Below are 15,722 nucleotides of genomic sequence, written 5' to 3'. Positions count from 1 at the left end.
TTTCCCTGGGCTCCGACACCGCCAGTTGGTGCTCAGAAGTGCTGTCCGCACAGACAAAACACTCGCTCATGTGTAAGTGGGGTTCGGTAACGTCAGCTGATCCCAGGCTGTGTGTATGGCAAAGTGTCCTGCTCCCTCCACAGTCAAACAACCTCAGATTTACACCTGGCTCCAAGTAGGCCTCGGCCTACTACCTGATTTTCCCTGGGCTCCGACATCGCCAGTTGGTGCGCAGAAGTGCTGTCCGCACAGACAAAACACTCGCTCATGTGTAAGTGGGGTTCGGTAACGTCAGCTGATCCCCTGCTGTGTGTACGGCAAACTCTCCTGCTGCCTACAACTTCTGACTACCTCTGATTTAATATGTTCTCTGATTTGCCCTCTGTCTCCACTCTGTTTTGAGTATTTCCTCCGGCCTACAACACCGCCTGTTTCTGCTCTCAAGTGCCGTCTGCACAATCCACACTTGTTCCTGTGTTACCTGGGTCCTGTAACATCTGCTCATCTCCAGAGGTGAGTCCGGCAATGTCTCCTGCTTTGTCTACATTCCCACTACTTGTAGTGGAAAAGTGGACAGAGCAGGAGACATTGCCTGACTCACCTCTAGGGAGAAGCTGCTGTTACAGAACCCCAGTAACACAGGAACAAGTGTGGGTTGTGCAGACGGCATTTCAGAGCAGCAACTGGCGTGGTTGGAAGCCAGAGGAAATACTCGAAACAGAGTGAAGACAGAGGCCTAATTGGAGTACGTTGACAGTTAGTAGTAGTCTAGAAACAATCGAAAACTGCCACCAAGTAGGCCTCGGCCTACTACCTGATTTTCCTGGGCTCCAACACCGCCAGTTGGTGCTCAGAAGTGCTGTACGCACAGACAAAACACTCGCTCATGTGTAAGTGGGGTTCGGTAACGTCAGCTGATCCCCTGCTGTGTGTATGGCAAAGTGTCCTGCTCCCTCCACAGTCAAACAACCTCAGATTTACACCTGGCTCCAAGAAGGCCTTGGCCTACTATCTGATTTTCCCTGGGCTCCGACACCGCCAGTTGGTGCTCAGAAGTGCTGTCCACACAGAAAAAAACACTCGATCATGTGAAAGTGGGGTTCGGTAACGTCAGCTGATCCCCTGCTGTGTGGAGGGCAAAGTGCTGCTGCCTCCAAATTGTAACTACTTCAGATTTAAACATTCTCTGATTTGGCCTCTGTCTCCACTCTGTCTCTAGTATTTCCCCTGACCTCCAGCACCGCCAGTTCCTGCTCACAGTTGCCGTCCGCGCATTCCACACTTGTTACTGTGTTCCCGGTGTTCTGTTACGTGAGCAGATCCCCCAATGTGTGTCCGCCACTGTCTCCTACGCTGTCCACCTTCCCACTGCAAGCGGTGGGAATGTGGACAGAGCAGGAGACAGTGGCAGACACACATCAGGGGATCTGCTGACATTACAGAACCCAGTAACACAGGAACACGTGTGGATTGGGCAGACGGCTGCTGTACGCATAAACTGGCGGTGTTGGTGGTCACGTGAAATCCTGGAAACAGAGTGGAGACAGATGCCTAATTGGAGCACGTTGACAGTCTGTTGTAGCCTACAAACAATCAAAAACTGCCACCAAGTAGGCCTCGGCCTGCACCATGATTGTCCCTGGGCTCCAACAATGCTAGTTGGTGCTCGGAAGTGCTGTCCACACAGGAAAACACACTTGTTCATGTGTAAGTGGGGTTCGGTAACGTCAGCTGATCCCCAGCTGTGTGTATGGCAAACTCTCCTGCTGCCTCCAATTTCAAACAACGTCTTATCTTAAACTGCCTCCAAGTAGGCCTCAGCCTACAAAATGACTATCCCTGGGCTCCAACATCGTCAGTTGTCAGTTGGTGCTCGGAAGTGCTGTCCACACATAAAAAAACACTCGTTCATGTGAAAGTGGGGGTCAGAAACATCAGCTGATCCCCTGCTGTGTGGAGGGAGAAGTGTCCTGCTCCCTCCAAAGTCAAAATACCTCCGATTTACACCTGGCTCCTAGTAGGCCTCGGCCTGCACCCTGATTGTCCCTGGGCTACAACAACGCCAGTTGGTGCTCGGAAGTGCTGTCCACACAGAAAAAAACACTCGTTCATGTGAAAGTGGGGGTCGGTAACGTCAGCTGATGCCATGCTGTGTGGAGGGCAAAGTGCTGCTGCCTCCAAATTGTAACTACTTCAGATTTAAACATTCTCTGATTTGGCCTCTGTCTCTAGTATTTCCCCTGACCTCCAACACCGCCAGTTCCTGCTCACAGTTGCCGTCCATGCATTCCACACTTGTTCCTGTGTTCCTGGTGTTCTGTTACGTGAGCAGATCCCCCAATGTGTGTCCGCTACTGTCTCCTGCGCTGTCCACCTTCCCACTGCAAGTGGTGGGAATGTGGACAGAGCAGGAGACATTGGCAGACACACATCAGGGGATCTGCTAACATTACAGAACCCCAGTAACACAGGAACATGTGTGGATTGGGCAGACGGCTACTGTACGCATAAACTGGTGGTGTTGGTGCTCACGTGAAATCCTGGAAACAGAGTGGAGACAGATGCCTAATTGGAGCACGTTGACAGTCTGTTGTAGCCTACAAACAATCTAAAACTGCCACCAAGTAGGCCTCGGCCTACACCATAATTGTCCCTGGGCTCCAACAACGCCAGTTGGTGCTCGGAAGTGCTGTCCACACAGAAAAACACACTTGTTCATGTGAAAGTGGGGGTCAGTAACGTCAGCTGATCCCCTGCTGTATGGAGGGCAAAGTGCTGCTGCCTCCAAAGTCAAAATACCTCCGATTTACACCTGGCTCCTAGTAGACCTCGACCTGCACCCTGATTGTCCCTGGGCTCCAACAACGCCAGTTGGTGCTCGGAAGTGCTGTCCACACAGAAAAAAACACTCGTTCATGTGAAAGTGGGGGTCGGTAACGTCAGCTGATCCCCTGCTGTGTGGAGGGCAAAGTGCTGCTGCCTCCAAATTGTAACTACTTCAGATTTAAACATTCTCTGATTTGGCCTCTGTCTCCACTCTGTCTCTAGTATTTCCCCTGACCTCCAACACCGCCAGTTCCTGCTCACAGTTGCCGTCCACGCATTCCACACTTGTTCCTGTGTTCCTGGTGTTCTGTTACGTGAGCTGATCCCCCAATGTGTGTCCGGCACTGTCTCCTGCGCTGGCCACGTTCCCACTGCAAGTGGTGGGAATGTGGACAGAGCAGGAGACATTGGCAGACACACATCAGGGGATCTGCTGACATTACAGAACCCCAGTAACACAGGAACACGTGTGGATTGGGCAGACGGCTACTGTACGCATAAACTGGCAGTGTTGGTGGTCACGTGAAATCCTGGAAACAGAGTGGAGACAGATGCCTAATTGGAGCACGTTGACAGTCTGTTGTAGCCTACAAACAATCTAAAACTACCACCAAGTAGGCCTCGGCCTGCACCATGATTGTCCCTGGGTTCCAACAACGCCAGTTGGTGCTCGACAGTGTCTTTGGCACGGGTACTCCCTGTTGCCCAGCCTGGTTCCAGCATGCCAGCTGTTTCCGGGTAGTGTCAAGGTCACTATGCCACCAATCTGTTGTCCTGTCGTCTTGCGGCCGGGTTAGCCGACTCTACGGTGCCTGCAGTTAAGGTGACTCCTTCTGCTACCCACGCGGGTTCCAGCACTGTCAGCTGGTTCTCGCCAGAGCCTTTGGCCTAGGTGCCTCCATCTCGGTATCCGAGGTCCAGCACCGTCAGCTGGTCCTTGGTAGTGCTTTTTAGCACAGGTACCTTCTGCTTAGTAACCGTGGTCCAGCACCGTCAGTTGGTCCTCGGTAGTGCCATTGGCTCTTGTTCCTTCTGCTACCCATCCGGGTACCAGCACTGTCAGCTGGTTCTCGCCAGAGCCTTTGGCCTAGGTGCCTCCATCTCGGTATCCGAAGTCCAGCACCGTCAGCTGGTCCTTGGTAGTGCTTTTTAGCACAGGTACCTTCTGCTTAGTAACCGTGGTCCATCACCGTCAGTTGGTCCTCGGTAGTGCCATTGGCTCTTGTTCCTTCTGCTACCCATCTGGGTTCCAGCACTGTCTGCTGGTTCTCGCCAGAGCCTTTGGCCTAGGTGCCTCCATCTCGGTATCCGAGGTCCAGCACCATCAGCTGGTCCTTGGTAGTGCTTTTTAGCACAGGTACCTTCTGCTTAGTAACCGTGGTCCAGCACCGTCATTTGGTCCTCGGTAGTGCCATTGGCTCTTGTTCCTTCTGCTACCCATCCAGGTTCCAGCACTGTCTGCTGGTTCTCGCCAGAGCCTTTGGCCTAGGTGCCTCCATCTCGGTATCCGAGGTCAAGCAACGTCAGCTGGTCCTTGGTAGTGGTTTCTAGCACAGGTACCTCTTGAAGACCACATCAAAGAAGACCAGAAATATGACCCTAAATAATAAGACCAAGAGGACAAACAACATGAAGACAACCACCAAGATACAGAACAAAAGACAGAAGAACAAGAAGCAGAAAAAGCAAAAGCAGAAGAACATTAAGCATAAGACTAAAAATCAGCATAGAAGAAATCAAAATTATAAGCAGAAGAAGACTAAGCAGTAAATGGGGGTGAGTCCGTTCCTCCTCGTGGTGCCCCTGGAAAATGCCTGCTGCTGCAGGCCAAACTGAACGCGGACAAATCCTGTTGTTAATCTTTTGTGACAGGCAGAACGTAAGGTGTAATCTTATAACTTTTATAGATAAGTACTACAGGAATGCCTGTCACCATAAGAAAATGAAGAAAAAGAAGAATAGGAAGAAGATGAAGAAATAGCATATGAAAATTAATAATAGCTGAATAAGAAGAATATGAAGAATGAAAAAAAAAAATTAATGGGAAGAAGGTGAAGAAGAAGAAGATGAATAAGGTGAAGAAAAAGTTGATGAAAAAAATGCTACTGCTGCCGATCATGAAGGAGAAAGTGTGGGAGAAGTACAAAAGAAGGTGAAGAGCATGGAAGTTGTGAAACATACATATCTGACTAAATATAAAAAAGTTAACATAGTCAATATCTTTTTAACTCCGAACGTTTTGAAAAAAAAAATTGGAATTAATGCTATGCCATGTGATTTGAATAAACCACTCTGTGGGCCAGAGCTTGACATATGTGTGTCAAATAGTCATCCTGCAGGCTTTCTGTGCTACTGCTATTCGGCTATTAACAACTGGGCAGTCCACACTACTTTACAGTTACAGTCTAAAACGTCACTGCATACTAAGTATATTGCGGGAGTTTTTTGCAGCTGTGAAGGAGAGGCATGGGTTGTCAGACACAGCCAGACTCCTCACAGAGATGATAATCATGATTTATTATCATGCTTGCCTTTCTGTTTGCTGTATATACAACACAACTGTATATACAGATTAGAAAGCACTGACAGTGCTGTTACCTCCAGACCCAGTGATCATGTGATCGCTCTGCATGTAGGGAGGGAGCAGGAGTTGCTCAGTCCTGGGAGCAGCCTGGAAGCTGAATTTTCCTGTAGCTAGGGCTCATATACCAGCTATGTTTCAGTGGAAATCAGTAGGATAATAATGTATTAATATTCTCAAATGTTCCCAAAAGGTTTTTTAAGACCTCAAGGGGCACAGTGTGTGAAATAAATGAACAAAAAAATATAAAGAAGCAAACAAAACTAAAAATAAAAAACAACCACTGTCAGTCCAAGCAGCAGGTTATAGTCCACCCCATCAAAAAAATGTCCAGTATAGAAAATTAATTTCTATACAAAAGAGAACACAATTTAAAACTTTTTAGCGATCCTTTGTTGTTATAAAAAAAAAAATTGAAAAATAGACATCGCAACTTGAAATATGTAAGCGATACCTGGCTTATATTTTATCTTGCACTCTTCCTTCAGAAAATCTTTATGGTTTATTCTTCTGCTGAACTCAACTTTAAAATAGCTTTCAAGTTATTATATGGACAGTGGCCACGTCTGAGAATGAGCAGACAATGGCTTGGTGAGTTTCTTGCATTATTACTTTTATCTACTACAGGGTATAATGGCACAGTCCTGATCTAGTTAAAATTAGATAAAGGTGAATGTACAGATTTGAGCAAAACCATTTGCAGGACCCTGGTCAAGCTGCTACATCCATACTACATGGCAGCTGGACCAGAGCACTTTGAATTTCCTACTACCTACCAGCATATTCTGAGGTGCTTCTAATTAGCAGTTCCTGCAATGTAATGATGTAGGAGAAAATGGCCTGGCTGCCATGGAGTAATGATGTGGTCAATGGACCAGAGTCCTGTGAATAGATTTGCTAAACTCTTATTTTTTCTCTGCAATTATGTTAGTTACTTTTTTTTCTAGAAAGATTAAATAGATTCATCCATTCTCAACCAGTGAAGGACGTGGAAGCACATGTGGGAAAGATAACGGATCTTGGGAGTACTGGGGATCTGGACTTGAAATCCCTGGGACTGACAGGATCAGTGAGCATAAGGATAGTCCAGGTAGAAAAGAATGAAAAACTGGCAGTGTAGTGCATTATGGAGACAGGAAATGGAAAGTTCTGTGCCTGAAACTACGTGTTGCAATATGATGCATACCAACTGTTGAGTAAATGTCTTTGTCATGAAATGAGCTGGATGTCCCCTGATTCATGTGTGCTGGCTCCTGAAACCGAAGACGTGAAGATGGCTGAGGCCTGTGGCCTGCATGTGAGTGTGATGAACCCCACACATGACAGCACACTGGGTCTGGGACACAAATTTCCTATAGAGTGCTAGGGCGACATGGAGCAGTAGCTCGACCTTGGCTATCACCCTCTGGTACATTACACTAGCAAAAGTAATGATCTTACTCTGGGCATTTCTTGTAGCATCTCCCATTATGTAGGTAGTCGCGAGTACACTTGAGACATTCATTGTTTTCAGTGCACATTTCACAATCTTCTGTACACTTTTCACATCTCCTATCCATGGCATTGTTGAACGTTCCTGTAGGACATGAAGATACGCAATCTTCTTCATGAAGATATGTGCCTGTGTGAATAGGAAAGTGTTACAGCAAACAACAAAAAAAGACATAAGTGTTTTAGTGAATAAAAAAAAAATAGAAAATGTCATCCTGTTGCCTGATTTACCTTATCCTTACATACAATCATGGCCAAATGTGTTGGCACCCTTAAAATTGTGTGAAGCGATCTTAAAATTGCATTGGGAGAAGGCACCCTTCAAATATGATTGATGTGGAGCAGTTTGTAAAAGAAGAGTGGTACAAGATTATAGTTCAGAGTTGTAAGAAGCTTGTTGATACAGACAACAATTGATTGCAGTTATTTATTACAAGGGGTGTGCAACCAAATATTATGATGAGGGTGCCAACAATTTTGTCCTACCCATTTTGGGGTTTTATTTGAAATTTTGTCCAATTTGCCTTTTTTTCTCTGTTTTTTTGTGGTGTTCTTTTGTATAACAAAACATATGTAGTTACAATCATTTCCTGGAACAATTTCAAGGGTGCCAACACTTTCGTCCATGACTGTATGCATGTATCTATCCATTTAACTGTAGGCTCCTAGCCCACGAATGGCATAAACAGTAGGGTAGGACCCATCAGAGGGAGGTCACCTTGCTGTGGTTGATGAGCACACATGAATTGGCCAATTTATGAGCCAAGAACATTCATTTTTTGTATGTACATCTTACTGAGTAGTAACATAGTTTAGATTTAATATTTTCAGTGTTTACATGCATCTTGGCTCATACAGAGTGCTGCAGTGTTTCCTTTTTACATATAATGCAGCCATTGCAGCTTGCCCCTGCTCACACTTAGGAGGTGCTAGTCAGGTTTTCCTTTATATCTATCTATCTAGTCTGAGATCGCTGCAATCTATATGTTTATAATGTTCAACATACTACCTTTCCATAGCAGCTATATTGTGTTAGTGAAAGTGTCCTGCTGTCCCTGCTATATATCTAAATTTAGCAAACGTAAACTAAGGACAGTACAGACTAAGCAACACCAGTGCCATTTGTACAATCTGTCATACGCCACAATTGATCCAAAGTCCGTTGGAGTAAGAAGCTAAGAAATCTTTAAGAGACTGACACATTTTAATGAGTTTGGTGCATCCTTCTATTCCCCGTGCGCCAGCGTCATATACTGTACTCCTGCTATGGACTGGAGTACAGAACATTTCTGCTACAAGTTACTCCACTTTTGTGGCAGACTGCTGCAGACCATGTTTCTCCTGCTAAGGCCATGTGCACACATTGCGGATTCTGCTGCGGATCCACAGCGTTTTTTGCCCTGCGGATCCGCAGCAGATTTTGCTGCGTTGTACAGTACCATTATATTCAATGGAAATCAAAAAATGCAGTGCACATGCTGCGGATTTTTCAGTGCGGATTTGATGCGGTTTAAAATCCGCAGCATGTCAATTCTGTTCCATTGTTCAGGTGTCAAACCGCAGGGGAAAACTGCAGGCTAATCCGCAGGTAAAACACAGGTCTTTTGACCTGCGGATTTACCTGTGGATTTTTACAAGTCCGCTCGGAAAAATCCGCAGCACCATCCACAACGTGTGCACACAGCCTAAGTTCCATTCACTAATAAAAAATTAGCATCTGACGTAAAAAGGACAAAAATGTGCTAATTTTCAATGCCAGAGTGCTTGATGAATTCCCTCCAAATATTGTTTCTTTGTTCCTCTGTAAAAGTTTGGTATTTGGTAAAAATTTGTAATTGTATAATATAAGAATAAAAGAAGCAAGAATAAGACTCAGAGGGGAATTTTCAAGGATTAGAAAAACCTGCTAACTTTTTCCAAAAACATTAGTATAAAAGTTTACCCTGTGCTCTACTTAATGTATCAGAAAACCCACCCCTCTATATCACTGTTCCAATGATATCCCAAAAAACAATATCCCATGGACATTTTTTTGGTCTCTCCTGATCTCCGCAGTTTTACCGTGACACCTGAGGAAAGCTGGATACAGCTATGTGGTTTTAATGCATTTTAGATTATTTTTTCATCATCCTTGGCGATCTACCCAGTTTTTACCTTGGGAACGCTAGTCACCTGGATCTTCTTACCTAATCACGCTCGTCCGGAACGCTCTGTGGAGGAATTATCCCATAACAACCAGGTTGTCTGCCCTAGAGGCTTTTCCTTTAATGTTCACATTTTTACTTATTTACAACTAATCCTGTACAACTCTTTTAAACTAAATTAGTTCTGTTACTGGCAGCTGACATTAGGCTAAAACTGAATTCAAATTAAAAAACACAAAAATTGAGCTTGGTTTGGTTGGTATACATGCAGCATATAAACGCATGTTCACATTGGCCATAAAGCATACAAAACCTACAAAAGACAAAATGAGAAAAACCCTGCTGTAATTAAATAAATAAAAAGCAAAAGTGCATCCAAATAATTCAGAGTTCTTAGTAATACTGTATTTGATGAAATCTTCTATATACATAATTGCCTTAAATTGTCCGTCATCCACTTCCATCTGAATGTCCCCGAATCCCACAATCCACCGCGCTGCAACGGAAGTACGCCGACTGCCATTTTGGAACACCCGAGTGATGCCACTCGGATCCAGGATGCAGCTGCGATCCCGACCGCCGCTGGGATCCAGGATGCAGCTGCGATCCCGCACACCGCTGCGATACCAACCGAGGCTGGGATCCCAGCTGCCGCTCAGATCCAGGCCACCACTGGGATCACAGTTGTCGCTCGGATCCAGGCTGCCGCTGTGATCCCGACCGATGTTGGGATCCCGACCGCTGCTTGGGTCCCAGCCGCTGCTCGGATCCAGGCTGCCACTGCGATCATGAGGCTGTGAAAGGGGTGTAATGAAGGGGGTATGATGTGAGGGTGTAATGAGGGGGGAGAAATGAGAGGGATGCCGCCGCAGGACCCCCGCCAGGACCCACTGCCTGACTACACGCACCGGATTCCGCTGCTGCCTGCCCACCCACCTTCGTGCAGTCACAGCCAGCAGGAAAGACCGCGGCTTGAGGCCTTTGCTGGAGATTGGGTGCGGCCACCCTCTGGTGGCGCCGAACACCATCTCCAGCACAGACAGCAAAACACCGTCTTTCCTGCCGGTTGTGACTGCACAGAAGTGGGTGGGCCGCCACCTCCAGCACCACAAAGCTGCCCCCATCGTGATGTTACTGCCCTCCCGATGCAATAGCATCGGGCACACATCTAGTACTATATAATTGCCTTAAATTGTCCGTCATCCACTTCCATCTGGATGTCCTCGAATACCAAAATCCACCGCGGTGCACCAAAAGTACGCCAACCGCCATATTGGAATACCCAAGAGATGGGTATTCCAATATGGCACCTGCTGGTGGTACCAGGCCCTTCCGCAGTACCACCAGCGGGACACCACCGGGACACCCATGCCAGACCCCCCCACCGCCGCTGGACCCGCCGCCAGAGCCCCGCCAGGACCCACTGCTGCCTGACTACACGCGCCGGCTCCCTCTGCTGCCTGCCCACCACCTCCATGCAGTCACAGCCGGCAGGAAAGACTGCGGCTTGCGGCCTGTGCTGGAGATGGAGTGCGGGCGCCCTCTGGTGGCGCCGCACCCCGTTTCCAGCACAGGCCGCAAACCACCATCTTTCCTGCTGGCTGTGATTGCACGAAGATGGGGGGCCAGAGACTATTGTAGTGGCTCTTATTCTGATGTGAGCTTTGAGGCTGTGATGGCTCTGGAGGTTCCCAGCAATATAGACTCTTTAACTATGATAAGGTTTATGTGGCTATTATGGTGGCATTGGGACATATGGTGCAATTGGGGAACTGTGGCTGTGACGGGGGCACTGTGGCTGTGACTGGGTCACTGTGGCTGTGAGGGAGGTCACTGTGGCTGTGAGGGGGGTCACTGTGGCTGTGGGGGGCTCTGTGGCTGCCTGCCCACCCACCTCTGTGCAGTCACAGCCGACAGGAAAAACTGAGGCTTGCTGCCTGTGCTGGAGTTGGGGTGCGGACGCCCTCTGGTGGCGCCGCACAGGCCGCAAACCACCATCTTTCCTGCCGGCTGTGACTGCACAGAGGTGGGTGGGGTGGCAGCGGCAGGACACACACCCCACACACATGCACTGCCCTTCCGATGCGATAGCATCGGGCCCACCTCTAATATAGCATAAAAGCCAGCCCACCATCGACAAGGTGACTCTGTGGTCGGGGCAGTCCTGCACTGTCTAATATTAAAAACCTTATGTGTCAAAGTTGACGTCAGTGTGTGAGTAAAGGCAGACAAAAGGACCGGGTCCCAACTAGTGGACACCAGTCAGGGGAAGCCTTTAAATACAATTTCCAGCTCAGGAGAGGGAGGCCACACCCCAGCTTGCACATAATGCAAAAATACAAAGAAAAAAACACAAAAATTAAGCTTGGTTTGAGTTGGTATACATGCAGCATATAAACGCATGTTCACATTGGCCATAAAGCATACAAAACCTACAAAAGACAAAATGAGAAAAACCCTGCTGTAACTAAAAACTGAATTCACCCTGAATTAACATGTGTCTAATAAAGAACAAAGGTGTCCTTTTGGCCTCAATATATCGGTAAACCTTTTTTTCAACTGTATGAAATTCAGTTGACTACTATTCCATGTAAAGCTGTACAATAAAAAAAGTTTAACATGCGGGGTATACTTTTTTGGGGTCTTTTTGTGGAAAGCAGTGTGTAGAAACCCTAAAAATTATATATATAAGAAAATTTCTAGGAATTCTTTAAGATTCTGTAAGACCTTACCTGGACGACATGAAGTGCAGGTAATAGATGATGTATTGCAGGTCTGACAACTGTCATCACAGGGCTCATAGTCTCTATTATATTCTGTAAAAAATAATATATATTAATTATATATATGTTATATAGAGTAATTAATATGGATCTCACTAAGGCTAGAGTCACACTACCGTATTTGCAGTCATCCAAGAGAATCAGATCGATTATGAAAGATTTTGATCAAACTGTGATCAGTTTTCTCAAATGAGAAGAAGAAAGAAAAAAAGTTTCCATTTTCTTCATTCTGTCAGTCCGTGAAAATAGGTCTGTTTTTTCCCACAGACCCATTGACTTGCATGGCCAATTGTGATCCAAATATTGGATGCAAATTGTGCAACCTGCAATTTTTTTTCCTCTCTCGGAGATGTGCACAGCCCTATAGAATAAGATTGGTCAGAGTGAAATCCAATGCTTTGTCAGATCGCACTCGGACCTAAAATATGGTCGTCTGCATGAGCCCTAATACAGAATGATTAGCGTTCCTTATCACAATTTTTTGAATATTCATTAATATCTTTGAAAATTTTTGCACTGCTGAAAATGGGAGATTTTTAAGGAAATACTACTAGAATCCTTCAGAAAACTTATACCATCTGGTAATAAAATGTCAAGGAATAAAAAGAAACCATTATATAAGAATAAGACAGTACAAAGTGTAATAAGACAAATACAAAGGGCATTCAAAATCTTGAAAGCCGAGAATACTGAAAAAGCATTTCAGGAGTATAAAGATCCCCTCTGCAATGTAAAGTGCTGCGGAATATGTCGGCGCTATAAAAATAAAATTTATTATTATTATTATTATTATTATTAAAGATCTAAATAAGAAATGTAAAAAAGAAATCAAGCAAAGTTATCTACAGAGAAACAAATCGCCAATGACATTAAAATAAATCTCAAAATTTTTTATGAATATATTAATGGCAAAAAGAAAAAAACAGATGGTATCGGCCCTTTAAAAGATGATAGTAACAAAATAATTATAGAGGACAAACAAAAGGCTGAGATATTAGACAGGTACTTTTCTTCCATGTTCACCCATGAACTGTATGTTACAGGGATCATTCAACAAGGCAAAAATCAAAGTTCACAGCCTGATAAAACTAGTTTGACACAAAAAGAAGTGTGTCTGAGCAATTTAAACATTGACAAATCCCCCGACCAGATGGCATTAATCCACAGATACTGAGGTAATTAAGCTCAATAATTGACAGACCACTATATCTCATAATCTTAGATTCTCTTGTAACAGGGGTGGTGCCACAGGATTGGAGGATGGCTCACGTGGTACCAATATTTAAGAAAGGTAAGAAAGTGAATCCAGGCAACTACCATCCAGTAAGCATGACATCAGTAGTGTGCAATTTTTTTTAGGGCATTATAAGAGATGACCAGCAGAAATATATTGTAGATAATAATATAATAACCAGCACAGATTCATGAAGAATAAGTCATGACTAACTAACATGTTGGGTTTCTATGAGGAGGTAAGTGCAAATCTGGATGTAGGAAATGCAGCTGATGCAATTTATCTCGACTTTACAAAGGCATTTGATACTGTACCACATAACAGTCTTATATTGAAGTTACAGAAGCAGAGACTGGGAGAAACTATATGCAGATGGGTAAGGAATTGGCTAAATGATAGGAAACAAAGAGTCGTCATAAATGGTACCTTCTTTAAATGGGATATAGTCAGCAGTGAGGACCGCAGAGATCTGTGCTAGGACCAATTATTTATAACCTCTTTATTAATGACCTTGTGGATGGGATAGAGAGGAAAGTGTCAGTCTTTGCTGACAACACCAAACTATGTAGGATATTAAAATCTGAACTTGACATTACAATATTACAAAACGATCTGGATAAGATTACTGAATGGGCAAACACTTGGCAAATTAGATTTAATGTAGAAAAATGTAAAGTAATGCACCAAGGCCGGCATAATCCTATTGCTACATATACATTAAATGGGAGTATACTCGGGACTATAGAACAGGAGAAGGACTTAGGTATTCTGGTTACAAGTAAGCTGAGCAGCAGTGTTCAATGTCAAGCAGCAGCCAAAAAGCGAACAAGATTTTAGGATGTATAAAAAGAGAGATAAAATCCTGCGATCCCAACGTATTATTACCCCTTTATAAATCCTTGGTAAGGCCACATCTAGAACATGGGATCCAGTTTTGGACTCCACATTTTAAAAAGGATATTCAGAAGTTAGAGTCAGTTTAAAGATGGGTAACTAGATTATTACAAGGGATGGAAGGCCTCCAATATGATGAGAGGTTGGAAAAGTTGGGTTTGTTTAGAAAAAAGATGCCTCTGATGGGATCACATTTATATGTATAAGTACTGTATGTATGTGATAAGTACAAGGTACTGGCACATGACTTATTCCTTTCAAATACCATACTGAGGACTAGGGGGCACTCATTACGGGTGGAAGAAAGGCAATTCCAAAAGCTAAATAGAAAAGGGTTCTTTACAGTTAGAGCAGTCACAATGTGGAATGCCCGGCCACAAGAGGTAGTAATGGCAGACAGAAAAAGGACTGGACGATTTCCTTGATACACATAACATTGTGGGTTATAGTTAAATTAGTGACGAAATGTACAATTGGTGGAGAAAGGTTGAACTTTATGGACCTAGGTCTTTTTTTAACCTATGTAAGAAGAATAAAAAAGGTCATTACACCAGGATAGAAAGCAAAGACTTCCCACTGCCTCCGCCAGGCATGAACGTATTGTGAGCAGGTTGTTGGATGCAGTGACAGACAGAAGGCAGAGCAAGAGTTAACAACTTTAGTTTAACGGGGGATACTCCACGCAGGGATGTAAATGGTTAAATGGGGAAATAAGCAGTTGAATGGTAGAGTGCAAGGTTAAAAAAAACAAAGGATATGCAGTGTGGAAAAACAATTGTTACAGTAATGGCAGTTCATTTAAGTTAACTTATCCAGTCGGTCGTTCCTCTGGCCGTGGGTGTTGCTGAATGGACGATGACACCAACAACAGGCTGGTGCAGTGCTTGTCTGATGAGGTCCTGTGGGCAACGATGATCCGTCTTCTGGCGGCAGCAGTCGGTCTCTGGTACCTTCTGCTGAGCCCCTAGTCTCTTATTAATTGATGCGGCCAAGATTGGGCAGGCCACAACACTATCCGGGTCCCATGTAGCCCGGCAAATGTATATTGGCAAGTCAGGACGCAAACGTCGGTCCCGCACCCGGTCTCTCTTAGGTGGCACTTGCGCTGTACTCACGGACTCGCACCACCGGACACGCTGCATGTCTCTCTCTCCTGTCTGCGCTAACAACAGCGGAGATACGCAGACGCGGGCCTGCGTGGTAGCAGTACTCCAGTGACGGAACACTCGTCTCTCCCTGTTGCGCGCTTCTCTCCCTACCTATTCCCGCCAAGACTGACTGTTTCTGCACACGCTGTGGCTGCTGCAGTTTAGCCACACACCCTACTACCGGGTGCAAAGGTTTGTCCGGTCCCTTATGCCTTCCTCCCGGAGAACAGAGGAGACAGCCCCAACAGTTCTGGACCAGGCACAGAACAGGTACCCGCGGCCCGGTCTGCCTCCTTACAGTATCACGGAAGAACTAGCTGTGTCCATGGTGACGTTATTATTGGTGGCAGCATAAAAGCAGTCTTATTACTTAGACATTGTAGTGTTTGAAATGAAAGAGGTGTAGCAGTCCACAGTGACAGGATTAGATTAATCCTTAACACTAATATTACTGCTCCATCCTAATTCTACGCACAGGACGGTTCACACAATTAGTTTTTTGTGAGTTTTTTTATGCTGCCTATTTTTGAAAAATGCAAGTAAACTGTTTAACTTACTTGGCACAGAAAATCTGCAACATCAAAAACTTATCAAAAGCTCATCATGGGAATATAGTCAGGC

At 45.1% G+C, this 15,722-nt stretch overlaps 1 protein-coding gene across 1 annotated transcript in view; it reads right to left on the bottom strand.

Annotated features, from left to right (window-relative positions):
* PCSK5 (proprotein convertase subtilisin/kexin type 5) overlaps window positions 1–15,722 on the bottom strand; it is an 810,488-nt gene that overhangs the window by 67,061 nt on the left and 727,705 nt on the right. Inside the window, exons 28-29 of the mRNA XM_073543784.1 lie at window positions 11,775–11,858; window positions 6,848–7,028 (exon numbers count right to left, since the gene is read on the bottom strand). Coding sequence (XP_073399885.1) covers window positions 6,848–7,028; window positions 11,775–11,858 — 265 coding nt within the window. The remainder of the gene's footprint in view (window positions 1–6,847; window positions 7,029–11,774; window positions 11,859–15,722) is intronic.

Source organism: Dendrobates tinctorius, unplaced genomic scaffold (assembly GCF_039654945.1).
Source record: "Dendrobates tinctorius isolate UK_male_01 unplaced genomic scaffold, ASM3965494v1 ptg000134l, whole genome shotgun sequence".
In the NCBI taxonomy this organism is placed as follows: domain Eukaryota; kingdom Metazoa; phylum Chordata; class Amphibia; order Anura; family Dendrobatidae; genus Dendrobates; species Dendrobates tinctorius.
This window is presented reverse-complemented; position numbering and strand designations above follow the sequence as displayed.